General features: G+C 31.4%; 3 protein-coding genes across 7 annotated transcripts in view; 1 reads left to right on the forward strand and 2 right to left on the reverse strand.

The window, feature by feature from the left end:
* The window catches only part of LOC143073678 (RNA-binding protein 8A-like), a 244,701-nt gene that overhangs the window by 23,990 nt on the left and 200,837 nt on the right, over positions 1 to 19,874 (reverse strand). The window lies entirely within an intron of this gene.
* Positions 444 to 12,018, reverse strand: LOC143073675 (HCLS1-associated protein X-1-like). Its single transcript, XM_076249397.1, has 7 exons — positions 11,873 to 12,018; positions 6,428 to 6,570; positions 5,567 to 5,772; positions 4,635 to 4,689; positions 3,951 to 4,093; positions 1,500 to 1,653; positions 444 to 952 (listed from the first exon to the last, which is right to left on the reverse strand). Exons 1-7 carry the CDS (start codon positions 11,947 to 11,949, stop codon positions 768 to 770), a joined length of 963 nt encoding a protein of 320 aa, XP_076105512.1. The 5' UTR covers positions 11,950 to 12,018; the 3' UTR covers positions 444 to 767.
* Positions 12,196 to 19,874, forward strand: part of LOC143073677 (stAR-related lipid transfer protein 5-like) — a 35,573-nt gene continuing 27,894 nt past the window's right edge. For 2 of the 5 annotated variants that reach the window (XM_076249399.1, XM_076249398.1), the window contains exon 1: positions 12,197 to 12,405. In XM_076249399.1, the coding sequence (XP_076105514.1) occupies positions 12,301 to 12,405 (105 nt within the window). In that variant the 5' untranslated portion in view covers positions 12,197 to 12,300. Of the gene's footprint in view, positions 12,406 to 19,874 lie in introns of all 5 variants that reach the window. The other 3 variants (XM_076249401.1, XM_076249400.1, XM_076249403.1) reach the window with 2 other exon arrangements.

Below are 19,874 nucleotides of genomic sequence, written 5' to 3' on the forward strand. Positions count from 1 at the left end.
ACGCAGGTTTTATTTGAACTTGACCTCATTTTCACAGTCCATTGCTAAGTTTTAAGTGTTTGTGTTTTGGTCTCATTTTCTTTATTTATAAACAGTAAGTCATATATATTTGTAATATTGAAGAATTGTTAGCTGTACATGTTTGCCTGGCATGGTTCAATATGTTCAATAAGGCATTGTTTACCAGGTGAGCGATTCAGGCTCTTGAGAGCCTCTTGTTTTATAAACAAGGGGTCAATATTTGGTATGTTTATTCTAGGTAAGTTAATATCCAACTGGACTACATGTGACATTATATTATTTTTATAGGGTTCTATACCAATGCATTAAAACTATATGCATATCAGGTAGCCAGTATTTGATGGGTGGGTGGATTTAATTTATCCCTCTTTCAAACCGCAATTGGAAAACTATGTATTAGATAAAAAATTTCAGTAGCTGTAAAGATTTAAAAATATTTATTTTTACATATTTTATTACATTAAAATTCAATATTGAAACAATGAATTTGGTTATTTTGTCAAAAATACAATATAGTGTTGACATTATATTATAAAACATGTTCACAAGGAGTCTTATGCATCTTCTTTGCCTATAACAACTTTAATCAAACAAAAAACATAATTGATACCATACATTTGCAAATAAAAACTGAAAGACAATGGTTCATGTAAATATTGGAACAGTGCGAACATCAAAACAAGTCACTTGAGATTTGACACTTCTGTTTCCATCAGGAATAGGACAGATTTTACATAGTTTCAGGTCTACTTTGGTTTAAACCAACCATCAAAGAATTTATGGAACAATGATGCATCTGTGCTGTCTTTAATCACTGGGATATTTTCTCTTAATTCTGGACGATTGTCTCTGATCATTTGATCCCCTGTAGATTCAGGCAATGATGGTTGTGGCTGAGATTTCCAAGTTCTGTTGAATTTATTGATATCCTCTGTAAAGAGAAGAAGGCTGCTCAAGGAAAAATGTCAAATTAGCTAAAATCAAGCTGGAAAATGTCAATTTGCTAAAATCAATCTGTAATTTTTAACATTTGCTCATTTTTTAATTGCAGTTTAAAGCACCATTTGTCTAACATTAGGCTTGAAAAGAATACACTATCTTGGATAGTGTTGATGTATAAAAGTACAATATTTTTTTCTTCTTTCTAGTATATATTAGTTTTTTAGGTTTAACACTTCTGTGTTACCTCTTATCCTATTCAAGGTTTTTGGTCATTTTAATACTTCCAAAGACAAACATGATCGACTTTCTCTTACTTTAACAGTGCACATTAGGGCTATTCCAGAAATAACAATATTAGAGGTTGGAAGGCACTTTTTTGTTATGTCCATCGCCCATACAATTGCATTTTACTTTGCATACATACCCACACAATTTAAACTTTTTGACCTGCCCCAACCAATACAAAAAATAAAAGTGCCTTCCAACCCTCCATTATTATTTTTTCTGGAATAGCTGTTATAATAATAAGCACTAACTGTCATCAATATTGTTAAAATTTTCAATCTTTTCCTCCACACCAGATTTGTCTTTCTTTATGGTGACAGAATGTGACTGGTCCCCTATAGATCTGGTAACTGTCACTTCTTCATTCCCCTCTCCATCTCTCACTGTCTTTCTCTGTTCTACTCTCTGTAATCACAACATATAAAACATCAGGTTATATAACCTGAGAACTAAGAATTTAAATGGGTCACACTTTACATAACTATAAAATATAGAAAAACCAGTTTGAAAACTGCATGTTACATTACAATAACAAAACTTTTTTTAAAGTTGGTATTCAAATAATGACTTCTTTTCTCAATTAGCTGGACTAAATCACAATAATTGTCAGATAGCAATAATGGAAAGTTTACCCCTCCTCCCTTATGGTAATTTTAAATAGCAGTGAATATTTTGCTTGATGACAGTGGGATTATTAGACATCAGAAGTTGTCATTAATATGTACCAGTAAAAGGCAGAATATACATTTTGTTATCATTATTCTACCGCCACATATAATGATGTGATTATGATGATAGCTTGTTTAATTGCTCTCACAGTTTGGTAGATTTTGGCCCTGCTTTTATTCTTTTTTATCTTAACTTTTTGGTCAGTTTCTTGTTTAAGTTACTAAGGCCACACCAATTTGATTCCTTGTTTTTTTTTCAAAACAGAATTTTTTAAATTTTTTTATATTCCCGCTTCCCGCATCCGGAAATGTAATCATGTCCATTTCCCGCACCGTTGTTTTTGTAAATATTATAAAAAGATATCAACATTTGTTTTAAAATCACAGTCTAACCTGTATACAACGACTTTAAACATAAAATCACCCCACCACAAGGTGTAAATATCTGTGAGAATATTTGCTTCAGCATGAAACCTATTTATCTAAAGAGGGAGTGCTCCTCCGATATAAATTTATAACAGCGCAGAAATACCTGTAAAGAACAAACAATTGGTTTCTTTCCCCCTTACTTATATTCCCTATCAAAATATGTTCGCTGTTAGAATAAAGTACGAAGAACTTCTGAAGGATTTGCCTTCAACTGCAATTATATTGTATGCTGGCAAAACAAAACTATTTATAGCCACTGCATGTTAATGCACCTGTCCTGATTGATTCAGGGGCCTGTCTACAGCAGTTATCGTTTGTTGATGTTGTTCATAATTTGGTATTTTCCTGTTTGGATATATATATAAATTAGACCGTTGGTTTTCCTGTTCGAATTGTGTACGCTAATAATTTTGGGGTCCTTTTTATAGCTTGCTGTTTGGTCTGTTTCAAAGCCCTGTGTAAAAGGCCGTACTTTGACCTGTGTTTGTTATTGTCAGGTTGAGAACAACCCTCCCTCAGATAAGAGGGGGAGGACAGGGGGTACCCTTCTCCCTTCTCCCACCCCTCTTCTCCTTTCTCCTACCCCGTTCTCCTTTCTCCCATTAGAATAAAACATCTCCTTTTGAGATAAATTAAAAAAAAATCTCCTTTCTCCAACTTTTTCTCCTTTCTCCCTGTCTCCCTTACCCCTGTCCTCCCCCTCAGATAAGTGGTCATTTTATTGATGTAGAAAAGAAAACAGAAATACCAAGGATTTGTATAGTTCTTCTATACAAAACCTTTGAAAACTTAGAATTTTGTACTCGAAAAAGAGGGGTCCACTTATTTTGAATAATATTAAACTGTTAAAGTAAATGTGTTAACATGGTTAAAGTCCAGGAATATTACAAAATTCTTGGACATGTTTTGACCATTTAATACCAGATAGATATATAGTTCTTTGAGAAAATATGCGCTCTTTTATACAAACAAATATATTATAACTTATATTGATCCCTCATAAAACATGTAAAAGGGATATTTATAACATTAAGGGGTTCCCCAAAAACTGATTATGACTTGAATGGAAAATTGTCTCATTGTCAGTCACACACACATAGACCAGATCTAACTATTTCTTGGTGAACAGGGAAAAAATATATTAGAAATTAAAAAAATGTCAACGTACAAGTGATAAATCAAGTTTTAATATTGTGAAAATCTACTTTTTAATGTTTACAAAAAAAAATTATAATCGCTCGCCTTTACTTTTCAAGCTTCGCCTCAAAAATTTGCAAATTAAATATTTTTTTATTAAAATTTTCAAATCGCTCGCTCCCCCCATATTTTGGAGTCCAAAAATCCATAGAACAAGAAATTAAATTGGTGTGGCCTAAAAATAAAGATATCAACACCTCAAGGTGGTACATAACACTAAAGGGAGATAACTCTATACAAATCATGTTCCACTGTTTAATTAAATTTTTATATTTTTGTAAAAGGGCCAAAGTAAATATTTTGACAAAATTTTATGAAATTAAACGGTCCAAAGTATTTTTTGTACCACCTGAAAGAAACATCTTTTTAACTGCACATAATCATATATATATATGTAAATTAACATACCCCATCTGGGCCTCTTGATGTTGTAAATGAAAAGCTTCGGTTAAAAGAATAGGATTTTGGTTGTTCCATTCTGATCTCTGGCTGTGACTTTGATTTATCAAAGAGTTTGGCAACATCATCTACTCCAAGCTTTCCATCCACATCTACAAAGATACAAATATCTTCATACTTTGAATTTAGGTTCTTAAATACAGTTTCATAGTATCTGAATAACTTTCTTCTGTTTAATTTTCAGTGTTTTAAATCTGAATTTCCATTTTTTTTCTAATGATTGAATAGTTTTTAATTGCACTCCTATCAGTCACTAGTTTCTCTTTGTGAAGATTATAACTACATAAGAAACGAAACAAAACATAAATTTCAGATCTCAAATTTTGCTATGAAAACTCAAAACTTTCTGAATCCTTGCAATTTAATCCAGACATTTCAAAATTGAGGGAAAACTTACAAATGGGAGTTAACTGAAAATTCAGAAATTATTGTAAGGTTTTATAAATGCAAATAATGCGACTGAACGACTTTCACAAAAATACAAACTTGCATTCTGATATCTGATACATATAAATCCAGATTTTCCTAAAAATGTAACAAATTGACCTCCCATTTAGGACCATTCTGCAAAGTTTGCAATAATAAATACATGCAATAATTTCTAAATTTACAGACCATTAGGTTTGTATTTACCTGAATCTTCCCTCTTTCCTGTAACAGGTAATCTTGGACTGAATGGAGATCTGAACTATAATAGAAAATAAATCTTTACAATACAATTCTTCTATAACGTCAGCATTTTAAAGCCTATCATATTGATATCAAAGCATTAACAATACATCTAATCAGCAAAACAACATTTAACAAGCTATTATTTGAACTTAAAATTATTTCTAATTATGGAATTTGCATAATTTCTTGTGTTGAAAATTTTTGAAAATTCCATGTGTAATCTGTATTATAATGTTTTGAGCGTTGCATAACGCTTTCCACACAATGTATTTTGTATAGATAATGTTGTGCACAGCACAGTACATTCTATTGAAAACGTTCTATCTTCTTTGTATTAGTTTTTGTGTGTCGCACAGAACATTATAATACAGAATAAACATGGAATTCATTTAAAATTTCAAGTACAAGAAATTATGCAAATTTTTCTTTCTCCCAAATTGCATGGATTGAAAGCATTACCATGTATTTAATGTCTTTAAGTTGCTCTTACTTGACAAAATATCAAAATGTCCTACCACAGAGTAGATAACATCCTGAATATATGAATAGAGGTTTTCGGTTTATATAATTTCTAAGGACATTTTTCCATATTTTCTGGTTTATTTCTTGTTGATGTTTATTATGTATTGCTAATTGTGTCACAAATCTTTATATGATTTGATGACAAATAAGTTTTTGAATTACAAAGAAAATTAAAAAAATAATACTTACAAAAACAGGTAACAAAACTAAATTTGTAAGTTTTATAACCATTGCACACATCAAATATGCAATAAATTATTTATAAATTTTATTCATGTTGCAATTGTTTTAAAAATCTCAGACCAACTTTATAATTATGTATAGTCCGTTTCAGTGATTGACAATAAGGAAAAATGAGGCCAAATAATTACAGGAGTGAATGGTTGTATAAAATATGGCTTTGACTCTTTTTTCTCTTCATTGTCTTTTAACATTTGATCTCTTGGATTCTGCTGGGTTCTTGATTCAGGTGCAAATGGTAGACGAGGTTGAACGAACATTTCCTCTTTGTGTTCATTGTCTTTTAACATCTGATCTCTGGGATTTTGAGGATCTCTTGCTTCTGGAAGTTGTGAACCTGTCAGAGATCAAAAAGTTTATCAATTAAACAATTTTTTTAAGAACAACAACATATAAAGAAAACAGTGCATGCACAATTTAATAATTTCAGGCAGGAACTTTTATCAAGACAGTGTTGATTTGAAAAAAAATGTTCATGTCCAAACAGAATAAAACAAGAATGTCTCCATAGTACACGGATGCCCCACTCGCACTATCATTTTCTATGTTCCGTGGACCATGAAATTGGGGTCAAAATTATAATTTGGAATTATAATTAGAAAGATAATATCATAGGGAACATGTGTACTAAGTTTCAAGTTGATGTAACTTTAACTTCTTCAAAGCTACCTTGACCAAAAACTTTAACCTGAACTTCGCACTATCATTTTCTATGTTCAGTGGACCATGAAATTGGGGTAAAAACTATAATTTGGCATTAAAATTAGAAAGATCATATTATGGGGAACATGTGTACTAAGTTTCAAGTTGATTGGACTTCAACTTCTTCAAAAACTACCTCGACCAAAAACTTTAACCTGAAGCGAACGGACGCAGACGGAAGGACGAACGGAGGCACAGACCAGAAAACATAATGCCCCTCTACTATCGTAGGTGGGGCATAAAAATTCTTGGTTATCATTGACAAGATCCTGTGTTTATGCTATAATCACCTGGTGAAAATTCTACAGCACCAAAATTTCGAAACATATCCTCCATTTCTCTTTGCATGCTCTCCATCTGACGATTTAAATCAAAGTGAAAGAAAAACATTCCATGGTCCTCTTCATCGTCATTACCATCATCATCCCAAATACTGAAATAGAAAAATAAATAATTTACAAGTGAAAAGTATATCCATATAAATGTATAGGGAAAGATTGAGTTCATCTCCATAAACAAGTTTATTGTCTACGTCAACAACAACTATCCTATAAGAGATCCCAATAGTCTATTTTCCACTTCCAGTAAATCCAGATACATGTCATTTTTAATGGAAAAAGCCAAAGTTCTCTCTCCACAAGACAAGATTTTGCCTGTATTCCAAATAGAATTTGTACAAAATATACATGTTTAGACAAGAGATTGTGATGCAATCATATCAGAGATTTGTAACATCCTTAGTTTGCCCAGGTAGTAGTACTTCTTCAAGATAAAAACAATTTAGTGAAATTGCACATTGTTATATTTCTGTTCATTAACCCCTAGAACTCAATAGTACATTTAATAGGGATTCCCACTAAATTCTTTGGTTGCCAAATAGACATCTAAAAAGATGCCTTTAATATTGCTTGTATTAATATTTCTTTTCATTTTTTTTCATTTTTATTTCATTTTTTTATTTTATGAATTTTCATATATATTGTAACGGATTTCGGCCTCGTTGTTCAACAGTTTGAGTCCCCTCCCCCTTTTCACTTTTTATCAGATTAAATCTCTGTTTAACCGTATTGGATACTTATAAATTTTAAAATATGTTTCTTTTTATTAGAATAAGTTATCTTGGATATTTATTATGAACAGTAACTTGAGCAAAGATAAAAATAACGTCAAGTCCTCCCTGAAACTGAGTCGCCTTTCTATTTATTTTTGTACAGTGTAAATACAGAATTTCCTTATACTGGACCTACCTTTATATATTTGTTGATGATTGTATTATGTTGTTTTAATCTCTATATATAATTATATTGAGTGAATTAGTTAACCTGGTCAAGTTTCTAGAGACTCAGAGTCTCTCTTTTTCCTTGTAATGTCCGCCATGTTTACTTGAGTCGCCTTACCGTAAACCGTCAAAGTGCACTGTCGTGAACGGCAATATTACGTTGAAATAGAGTCTTTCGAGTCGCTTTTGACGTCAATATGAAGTCTTTTAAGTCTTTTTGTTGTATATATATTGCACTACCAGTGAGCGCGTTAGTCGTGATCGGACTACCGTGGCAAAAGGTTGCTTACAATCACAAGCCTAATAATAAATCCTTTTTCACTGTACAGTAACTTACAACTCGAGTCTTGCACTTTTAAAAGGTTAGGAAATATTTTGCCAGAGTTTGACTTTATGTAAAACATAGATTTATAATTTTATATTATAAGAGACTCTAAAGATTAGAGATCATTAGACGTACAAAAAGTTATATACTGAAAAGTACAGAAAAGTCAGAAATATAAAATATTCCATATTTTATACAGAGACTCACCGACGCAGTCTCGAGTCTTAAAGTCGCTATTCAATAAGACGTCAATATAGTTTTCTTCAGAGAAAGTAACAGTTAAAGTTATTCTTGTATTATTTACTCGATATACCAATAGTATAGAAACTGCAATTATTAACGATTCTTTACATATATATTACGAAGTCAAATATTAACAAAAAGTACAGTAAAACCCGGAGTAGCATCTTATACATTTGAGAAGTCGACATAACTTACATAATTATAGAGATTTCTATAATTACTTGTTAATAAGATTGTTTATTTAATACATGTGTATATAGAACTTGACCAGAGTACTCACTAGCTTGCATACTATTTAAGTGTTATTTATTGTGTTGATCTGATGTAAAAAAAGATACAATATTGAAATTGTCTGAATTACATATATATATAACTGATCATAGTAACACTTCATTAAATCATTAACTTTAAACGAATTATTTATTTCTGTCTTCTGAATCAACGCATCTTTAAATACACCTATTGGATTACAGGGTTGAGTTAACCCAAGGGAGCAGTCATTTGAAACAGTATTAATTGCCGAGTATTAGTTTGTCTGGCGAATTGTCTAGTTTTGTCAGTGGGTCAGAGTTTCACTTCAGGGTAACGAAAACGCTATAGCAACACAGAGCGAAAACGTTACAATATGTATTACAATGTATGACAATAATTCCTTGTATTCATTTCTGTCTCAAATGGGAGGTAACTCTACTTTCTTTTCAAAATTTAAAATTTTGTTTAACAGAATCTTCATGTAACTAATAAACAGGGCAGTATATATTTTTCTGAGCAGCCTTGTTCCTAGGGACAATATATTGAATTTCCTTTCACTTAAAATTAAGCAATTTGTTTAAATATGATATGATAAGAATATTTATAATACATCAAACAAGTGAAACTGCGAGCTACTGCTCACTGATGATACCCCCGCCGCAAGTGGATAATATTAATAGTGTAAAAATATGGAAGTGTTCGGTAAACAGGAAGTTGTCAAGTGATGAATCTGAAAACGCATCACACGGTATAGCTGACTTATAAAAATCCTGAAACCAAATTTCAGAAATCCTTGTATTGTAGTTCCTGAGAAAAATGTGACGAAAATTTTTAACTTGGTTATCATGTGTAAAATCATACAAGTGTTCGGTAAACAGGAAGTTGTCGAGTGATGAATCTGAAAACGCATCACACGGTATACCTGACTTATATAAATCCTGAAACCAAATTTCAGAAATCCTTGTATTGTAGTTCCGGAGAAAAATGTGACGAAAATTTTCAACTTGGCTATCATGTGTAAAATCATACAAGTGTTCGGTAAACAGGAAGTTGTCGAGTGATGAATCTGAAAACGCATCACACGGTATAGCTGACTTATATAAATCCTGAAACCAAATTTCAGAAATCCTTGTATTGTAGTTCCTGAGAAAAATGTGACGAAAATTTTCAACTTGGCTATCATGTGTAAAATCAGACAAGTGTTCGGTAAACAGGAAGTTGTCAAGTGATGAATCTGAAAACGCATCACACGGTATGGCTGACATATATAAATGTTGATACCAAATTACAGAAAGGGTGGATGTGTAGTTCCTGAGAAAAATGTGACGAAAGTTTCATGGGACGGACGGACTGACTGACGGACGGACTGACGGACGGACGGACTGACAGACAGAGGTAAAACAGTATACCCCCCTTTTTTAAAGCGGGGGTATAAAAACAGTCTGAGCGCACCATAAGCCACTAGATCTATGCCAAAGACCAGCAAAACTTTATTTGAACTAGTAAGTATTTACAAATTATTTATTAAGACACAATCTTGTGTTATGATATTGTATTTATGTTATATAAATGATATTGTAATTATTGTATTTATTTATGTTGGCCTGATTTGTGTTGTGTGGCCTGATAGTTGTTTACAGAATAATCTTAGAACTGTGCAGTTTAGAAATCACTGGAACAATTACAGAATGATTGGAACTTTCCAGAATGATCCTAATAAAAGATGCGTTATAAACTTCTACATTTTACTAGAAACTTCTGTTGTAACTTTCTAGGATGTTCTATTATAGACTGTTCTAGAATCTTCCATGACAATTATATATATACAGACACTAAAGTTAAACGCTCACTCTTACTCTTGGACTTGGACTTAGACATCGATAGACATTAGTATTCACAGCATTTGGATTGACACTTTTATTCTACAAACAACATCATTCTGGATTGTGACCGTAGTAGTGAACGTAATATTCAGATTGGATTCCGAAAGATATCCGGATACAGATAAAGATAAAAGATTGGACTCATATTTTGACAGTTAAGTTAACAGTAATATTTGTGTAATACTTCTTGTAAACCTTTGTATAATAAATATTGTTAAATTTTACTATTGATTTGTGTCTTTTGTTGGCTACAATTTAAAGGCGATTTCTGGCCGTAACACTTGAAAAAAAATGGAGTTGGAAAAGATTTTAGTTCAGACTGAGAAAAACATCTCAGAAAGTGTTTTAAAAAAGGATATGGGAGATAACTCTATCTACACAAATATTTATATATTTATATAAAACATCTCAGCTGTTTTCTGACATATATTGTACAGGTTTAATAGCTCTTTTTGGAAATGTTGATGGCTAGAACAGTTTATTCTGCAAGATTTTCTCCCATGGTTATCAACCACCCTGCAGAGAGATGGCACATTTTGAGCACTTCACATGGCAAGACTGCACATTTTCATGCCACTATATGTGTTTTTAAATTAAGTATTGTTTCATTATTACTAGGAAGAACATTTTGGTCTTACCAAACTAGCAATAAATAGAAACAAATCCCTTTAATATTCATTTTATGCTTCAATATAAATTTTTATTTGAGAGAAATCCATGCCGAAATTTGAGTCTTGAATCTAATAATATAGTTATTCATCTATTGAAGCACCATCCAGGGAATAATGCTATACATGTGTACCTACTTTCTTTATAAAATGTATAAATTTTCATTTGTAACCGATCAAAATTAGTCTGCTGTTAGGGGTGTAACCTGTGGAGCAGGATCAGATCTGCTATTTACAGCTAACCCTTCATATATTTTTTCTTGAGGTTCATGAAGATCAGCCTTAAGTTTTCTTTGTGGTAAAGTTTATAGAATGTTAATTGTTTGTCTTTTTGTGTTTTTTTTTGCCATGGCATTGTTATTTAGTTTTCAACACAGGCACTTGTCTCAGAAAAAAAAATCCTATATACCTTATATAATATTATGTTATATTAAGGTATAAAGCGGAAAAAAAATCTGAGACAAGTGCCTGTGGTTTTCAACTATAGTTTGACTATATATGTGCTGATTGCATCCATCTCACTTTTAAAGAGGGGGCCTATGAGTTCCTAGTATAAAATTTCCATAAAATTAAATTCCATAAAATTAAAAAACGATTGTTACATCACTTACACGACATCAAAAAGTTCTAGATTTGAGGGTCATTTACACAGGCAAATGACAGGCACTTGTTTCTATTCATGGGAGACAAGTGCCTGCGGTCATTCAGCATTCAGAGCAAACCCAGCAAAATACCTATTTTTAGATAAGATTAATTTTTTTTTTATATTTTTTATAATAACCTTCCCGGTTGTGACTTGAGTAAAAAAAAATGATGCAAGACATGTGTATGTCAGTATTTCGTGTTAAAATTTGTAATCATCACCCTTTGAGAATATTGATCAATTGACGTTCATTTTTGAATTCTATTCATATAAATGGTAAAGCTAGCATAATAGAAAACCCTGAAAGAATAGTTCATGTTTTATTTGTTTTGCGTTTTGACTTTTGTGTTCCAGATGTTCAAAACAAAATGTTCAACAAAATATGATTGTGCATCATATTTGTTCGTATGTAGAGCTGATTCCCCGTTTTAAAACTACATACTTGTTTCCTGCAAATGGATGATGGTCTTGGGGCCTTTTAAAACCGAAGAAAGACTTGAAAAAGTCGTTGATACTCATTGCTGTTTTTGATTTTCGTGAAATACTTCGTCTGCATGCGCATGTGTATTGATTCTTGTTTACTTCCGGTTAGGGAGAAATTATTATAAAAATGAAATTTTAAAATATGTCAATGTTTTAGAGTGTAGCTAACAAACCAGTCGTGTAAACAGATATTTAGAATAACTTTAAATCCAAAACGACCACAAAAGTATTTTTTAATCACATTGATAAATTAGTTTCTCCTTAAAGTGGGTTATAAAGTCACATGACTTCATATTATTTATTTGACAGCACCGGTCCTCCGGTAACACGTGAAAAGGTGTTGAATGCTGAAGAAGTTATATTGACACAAGTCAAAGCTAACTCAAGATGACAACAGAAGACTATCGTGACAAGGCTTCAAAGGTTGCAGAGGAACTTCAAGAATATCTAAATAATACTGATAAATATAAATGGGAAGTCGCTAAAGAAACGGTATGACTTTATATTATTTTTATTTAAAATTTAGTATTGGAATAATTCTATTTTGTTTTAACTGATGCAAAGTAGAGAAAATGGCATTTCTATCTCAATTTTTGAAAGTAATATGCTTAATTTTAAAACTTGAAGGTTATCTTCTTGAAATAGTTTGAAATATTTGTCACTGGACATGAAGCATTATACATAATATACAGATATGAAATAATTTATCTAGAATACGTTTTTTTGGGGTTATATTTCAATGAGACAGCAACCCAACAACAGATTCAACTAAAGCCCAAGAAGGTTATCATCTGCAAATCCTTCTGTGTGTATACAGTATATTTATGTAGCTGTGTCTTTCTGGATGACTTTTACACATTTTTCTTCAATGAAAAATTCAATTCTAAATTTATCAAATGTTCAATCATATATTTCAAAATAACTTAGTTTTACAAATACCTTCTTGGTTGGGACAATATGCATTTGCGAAACATTTGCTGCCAGTCTCTAATAAACAAAACTTAGTAAAATTTTATATAGTCAATGAAATTTAGTCCCTTTGTTTATTGATAATATTTTTTTTAAACCTATATAGTCCTTTCAATTAGATGAATTGTTACATTCTTTTCTTTAAATATTGATTTTTTTTCCATCTTTTTAAAGTTTATAAGTATTTAAAATTAAGTGAATATTTATACTTTATTAGTTTTCTTTTTGTTTTCTATGGTTTTAATTGTGTCAACACGAAAAAAACACAAATTAACATTGTCCAAATCTAATATTTTAGTCAAATCTAAAATGCTTACTGATTTAAAGTTGTTTAAGATGTAAACCACAAAATTAAGAGATATCATTGATATATATGATACCAGCTGTATTGACTGATTTGAACCTCATGAAAATATTTTTGTCACACCGTTTTATATATATATATTTTTTTTTTAACTTATTCTCTAAATGTCTCAATGATTTATTACAGAGATGCAGTATCTTCTGTTTAAATGTCTCTTGTAAGACATCCTTCATTTGTTGCCAAATATTTCAAACTATTCTAGAGTACTATTGAAAGGGTCCTACATAGTACATGTAACTTCTCAGTTTACCGTAGATTAATAGGATGAAATTAAAGTGAAGTGGAAAATATTTTATGCATTTTTTAGGTTATTGATCAAAATGCATGGGTTAACAATTATTTTTGAAAGTTATCATGATTTTTATTTATCTATTTGCATCATCTGAAATTACAAAATAGTAAAGAATTAGCTCTACTCAAATGGATGGGATGTTTGCTTGACCAGCTGTCTTTGATTTTATCACTTATATGCTTTGTTTTTGAGAATCATTGGACTCAGTTACATTATACAATCAAACCTAGATGAACTGACATGAACTTAAATAAGGGGCCTGATGGGGAGGGGGGGGTCTTATCACGATTAACGAATTGATTTTTTTGTCAATCAATTTCCATGATCACAGATCACAAAATATAAAAAAATAAATCGCGAAAATGTGCCGATCACGAAGAACACCAATAACCCATCAGGCCCCTCTTAAATAGAAGTTTGTAATATTGCACCAAAGTTAACATTCCAAACATTACTCAGACCTAATTCAGTGTTTACCACAAAGGGAAGTGGATGCACTGATTCATTATACAGTAGAGTAAGAGTGGATCCCTCCCACATCTTTCTATTAAATCCTTATGTGTTATGAGAAGAAGTTAAAGTGTTTCATTATATTGAGATTGTTGTATTTTACATGCATGATCTATTCTATATGACACATAAAATTGCATTAAATTCTGACATGAATGGGATATTACCTATTTAAAACCTATTCACCGTAGTCTAGACTGGTATTTTTGTCGGTAAACATTGATATTTCAGGAAACATTTCCACTTTAATTATGATTTATTATAAATAAAAGATATTTGACATTTTGAAAAATAAATAGAAATGTAGAGGAAGGCATTTTTTTCATTTGTTTATATCGCTGTTTGTAGGTCAATTGTCCTCAATCAAATTCTTTCAAATGTGAGTCTTAGATATGAAAAGTATAAGATAAGATATTTTAAGATATTTTTATTTCCAATTATGGGCCCCAAAGGGCATAAACATTACAACATCAATAATTTTAAAAAAAGAAGATAAAGATTTTATTTATTTTTTATTTTTAAGTCCTAATTTATATTGGTTTATTCTATCAAGATGATAAGTTGAATGATATCTGATTCTGATCCTCTACAAAAGAGAAATTCCATAGCTTTGGTTCTTTTCACAAACTATCTTACCACAGACAAAAATTGACGTTAATCTTGTTAGTTTAGATTTTTTTTGGGTGATTTAACAATGATCTCCCGACTTCAAGATCAGTTTTAGAAGTATTTTAACCCTGTTATTAAAAAAAAGGATAAAGTATAAATGGTTTATCATATTTCTCTATCTTGGTTGATCAGAAACATAAAAATACATAATTTGTAGAAAATTTAGATGACAGAAATTAAACATTTTTTTCAGAAATCTCATAAATCATTCATTTTTCGTTCCGATCTGTAATAGATTATCCATGTTGAGGCTTTACAAGTATTTATTATCTATGAAAAGGTGATTAGTTGTATCAGAAATAAGATTGGCATTTTGATTAAGGTTTTACTTCATTTGAACTCAATGTACCTCTCAGTGATAATGTTGTAGTTAATAAATCACACTGTTTTAGTTAACTAGTTGTTAGAAAGATTCTTCAGTTTGATGGAGAATTACGATTTCAATGTGATAACCCTTGAAAGATAATTAAAGCATCAACTATCCATATGAGACCATCATAGCCCCAGGTTAGTTCTTCACTTAAAGTCTCTAAAGTGTTCAGAAGATGTGCAAGTAGATTATACTCGTAGGTTGTGCATTTTTCTATGTCTTACAATTCTAATTTTTTTTGCTACAATTTCTATGATAATGTCTTATGAAATTCATAGGCAGTTCAAACCTCCTTTTCTTCAAATTTAAAGAACACAAGAAAATCAATGAAAAAAAGACTGGAACCCACTCCTATAACATCCCAACCTCTGGATCTTATGCATTGAAGTGAACTTTTTTCAGAATTAAGTTGATATGTGGCATAGTAGTGTTGTACTCAAATACAAATATGTCTTTCAATTGTATGTGAAAATATTTAGATAATGACCCATATTCCTGGATATAGTTTTTCATTCAGCAAATCTTCCAAATAATGATAAAATTTACAATTATTGTATTTCAAATGCATTAATAATTGTTATAGGAAGAACAAAAATATGAAGAAGTTTGCCAATAGTATAATCATTGTTTGACTATACAGGTATGATTGTGTCAGAGTTTAACTGATAAAGTCTTTCCCTAGTACAAATAATCATAGTTCAATGTTTCAGTGTACTTAGTAGGGGACCATTCACAATGTCTATATATAGAAGTCTTTGTTGACATTTTTATACTGATTTTATGAAGGAAACAGTAAATATATTGCCCACTTTGTGTGATTTATTGTACCATTACAGTGTGTGGGGGATTTATTTTACAGGAAAAATAGAACCTTCATCAGGTCATAACAATTGATTTCCTTATTCTATTAATCAGTACACATTTGTGGGGGAGTGCAATAGATCTGGCCAAGGGAGACCATCACCAAGCAATCAGATCAAGGGGGGGGGGGGGGGGGGGTGTTATTTTGTAATTAATTAGAAAGCTATTATTTATTTTTGCAAAGTAAAATATCTGTTTTTATATTGATTCGAATCAAATTATCGCTGTAATTAAAAATAGTTATACTTTTGAATTAATAATTTATAAGTAACTTTCTCTATCAAACACATTTTCAGGGATGATGCTGCAGACAAATTTTTAAAGGTGGAGTTGAATATAAAATAAATTAATAAGTTAAATGTTAAAGAAAAAAATTAAAGATTTTATAGGTCTTTTGAATATGTACAATGTATGTAGAAAATTTTTGCATCTTCACTGCATGAAAAAAACCAATTTGGAATTTAATTAAAGTCTTTTAAAATGAAAGAAAATTATATTGATTAATGAATATTTTCCAAACTTATCTCATACAATCTCAAAACTTTAAAAGGTTTCTGCTGAGAAAATCAAGAGTGACGTTGGAGAAGCAGTATTATGAGTCTCTTACATAGTCTGTGGTGAATATAAAGATGTGAATAGAATTATTTAGGGCATAGTCAGATCCAGGGGGAGCCTGAGGGGCCTGCCCCCCCTTTCATGGGAAAAATTTGGTTGATTATAAAGGGAATCACTGAAGCATGACTGGAGAAGGCAGTGTTCTTCCCAGAAAAAGCATTCAGCATCATGGTAAAAAGGGAAATTGGAAATACCATCTTGCTTCTAAAAATTATAGCATCACATCCATAACACAATCTATAAGAAAACCAATCCAGATAGCATCACATTCAAAAATATAGCATCACATTACCCTGATGCTAAAAGGCCCTGGGGAGAACACTGGAAGGCCCCCCCCCCTTATGAAAAGTTCTGGATCCGCCACTGTCGGTGTCGGTTATGGACATTTAAAGGTTTTAGCAGGAAGGTGTATAAAAATCATCAATTTTAGCCAATTATTTGAGCTATCTATGAATTCAGACATTGAGGTGTAATCATAGATTTATATAATCTGTATTTATCAATTATAGCTGGTTTCCTGATCTGTTAATGGCTTCAATGAGTACATTTAAATTTATCAAAGATTGCTTGCCAATGAAATTTCATACCTAGGTACTAGAACTATGTCAGGGTATTGTGATTTCCTAAAACTGATTGTTATTAGAGATCCTTTAAATGTCATTCATAAATTTATCACTAGAACTGGAAAATTTGATAACAAGATCCTTGAGTTTGATATTCCGGTTCACTCAGTACAAGTAGTGCAAGCGGAAGGTAACATACTTTTGGTGCTTTTTGGGTGTTCAGCTAACTAAATGTTGTTAATTTATAGTTGTCAAACATGATTGATAGTCTAGATTTTCTTGTTAGTTTAGTATCAGTATTATTTAGATAATTTTTTTCAGAAAATATAATTTAGGTTAGTGAAGGGACTGATACTTTTTGCTGATAATGGAAATAGAGAGGTATGATACTGAATCTACAACAAGAATACTGTGAATTCAGAATTTTTATGCCCCACCTACGATAGTAGAGGGGCATTATGTTTTCTGATCTGTGCGTCCGTTCGTCCGTCTGTTCGTTCGTCTGTTCGTCCGTCTGTCCCGCTTCAGGTTAAAGTTTTTGGTCAAGGTAGTTTTTATGAAGTTGAAGTCCAATCAACTTGAAACTTAGTACACATGTTCCTTATGATATGATCTTTCTAATTTAAATGCCAAATTAGAGTTTTGACCCCAATTTTACGGTTCACTGATAGAAAATGATAGTGCAAATTTCAGGTTAAAGTTTTTGGCTTCAGGTTAAAGTTTTTGGTCAAGGTAGTTTTTGATGAAGTTGAAGTCCAATCAACTTGAAACTTAGTATACATGTGCCCTATGATATGATCTTTCTAATTTAAATGCCAAATTAGAGTTTTGACCCCAATTTTACGGTTCACTGAACATAGAAAATGATAGTGCAAATTTCAGGTTAAAGTTTTTGGCTTCAGGTTAAAGTTTTTGGTCAAGGTAGTTTTTGATGAAGTTGAAGTCCAATCAACTTGAAACTTAGTATACATGTGCCCTATGATATGATCTTTCTAATTTAAATGCCAAATTAGAGTTTTGACCCCAATTTTACGGTTCACTGAACATAGAAAATGATAGTGCAAATTTCAGGTTAAAGTTTTTGGCTTCAGGTTAAAGTTTTTGGTCAAGGTAGTTTTTGATGAAGTTGAAGTCCAATCAACTTGAAACTTAGTATACATGTGCCCTATGATATGATCTTTCTAATTTAAATGCCAAATTAGAGTTTTGACCCCAATTTTACGGTTCACTGAACATAGAAAATGATAGTGCAAATTTCAGGTTAAAGTTTTTGGTCAAGGTAGTTTTTGATGAAGTTGAAGTCCAATCAACTTGAAACTTAGTATACATGTGCCCTATGATATGATCTTTCTAATTTAAATGCCAAATTAGAGTTTTGACCCCAATTTTACGGTTCACTGAACATAGAAAATGATAGTGCAGATTTCAGGTTAAAGTTTTTGGCTTCAGGTTAAAGTTTTTGGTCAAGGTAGTTTTTGATGAAGTTGAAGTCCAATCAACTTGAAACTTAGTATACATGTGCCCTATGATATGATCTTTCTAATTTAAATGCCAAATTAGAGTTTTGACCCCAATTTTACGGTTCACTGAACATAGAAAATGATAGTGCAAATTTCAGGTTAAAGTTTTTGGTCAAGGTAGTTTTTGATAAAGTAGAAGTCCAATCAACTTGAAACTTAGTATACATGTTCCCTTTGATAAGATCATTCTAATTTTAATGCCAAATTAGAGAATTTATTCCAATTTCACAGTCCTTTAAACATAGAAAATGATAGTGTGAGTGGGGCATCCGTGTACTGTGGACACATTCTTGTTTGCAATGTTTTTATAGTTGCAAAAATTTCAACAGTATAGGTTTGCCACAAATAAAACTGTATTTCAAGAAAATCACAAAAATTAATCTGAAATTTGTGTCAATTTTTGAAAAATCACTATAATGAATATGAATAAAAATTTCCAGAATTAACAGCAAGCATCATAATCATCATCATCATCATCAACACCATCATTAGAATCATATTCAAAACAGTGTGGCTGTGGCCATTGATCGACGACCTGAATTATTCCATTGACTGGGACAGATTATGTGAACGTGTGTCTGTAAAGACCACTGCTCACTATGTACTTGTTAAAGACACTTAAACTGTGGGGTCACCAAAGGTTCTCAACACCTAAATAAAGTAATTCGAAAGAATAATCAGAAATAACACAATGTTTTGATCTATATCAATTATAATTAGTAAGTAGTGAGCAGTTGTCGTTACAGACAAACGTTAACCTAATCTGTCCCAGTCAATGGTATTATTTAGGTAGTCAATCAAAGGCCACAGCCACACTGTTTTGAAAATGATTCTATTATCGTGGTTGTCTTGTCTACAACGTTGAGTCTTCATCATACATACACAGTGAACCTTTTAAGTAGACTTCTTCAATTTCAGAGGGCTGTTAAAAGTTATTTTATAAATCCCTGTCCCATCTTGTGGCTAAGAACTAACATACTACACTAGCAGGGGCACTAGCTGTCAAATTCATGTTCACCGATTCTAATCAAATTCTCATATTTGATTTATAACAATGTAAAACATTTATCCAAACTATTAAAAGTCTAAAGAAAACAATAAACAAGACACAGGCATGAAAATATGTAGCTTCGTTTCGTGTGTATTTGAGTGCTAATTTTTTATTGAGTTGACCTCTATAGTCATATGATGACCATATAAGCGATGTAAACATAAATATAGATAGCAA

This window comes from Mytilus galloprovincialis, chromosome 4 (genome assembly GCF_965363235.1).
Source record: "Mytilus galloprovincialis chromosome 4, xbMytGall1.hap1.1, whole genome shotgun sequence".
In the NCBI taxonomy this organism is placed as follows: domain Eukaryota; kingdom Metazoa; phylum Mollusca; class Bivalvia; order Mytilida; family Mytilidae; genus Mytilus; species Mytilus galloprovincialis.

Excerpts from the sequence above, each read along its gene's own strand:
- LOC143073675 (XM_076249397.1), bottom strand. The coding sequence starts at position 11,949 with ATGAGTATCAACGACTTTTTCAAGTCTTTCTTCGGTTTTAAAAGGCCC. Across the intron at positions 1,654-3,950 it reads CATCAAGAGGCCCAGATGGG|AGAGTAGAACAGAGAAAGAC; the intron begins GTATGTTAATTT and ends TTGTGATTACAG. Across the intron at positions 953-1,499 it reads TTTTAACAATATTGATGACA|AGGATATCAATAAATTCAAC; the intron begins GTTAGTGCTTAT and ends TTCTCTTTACAG.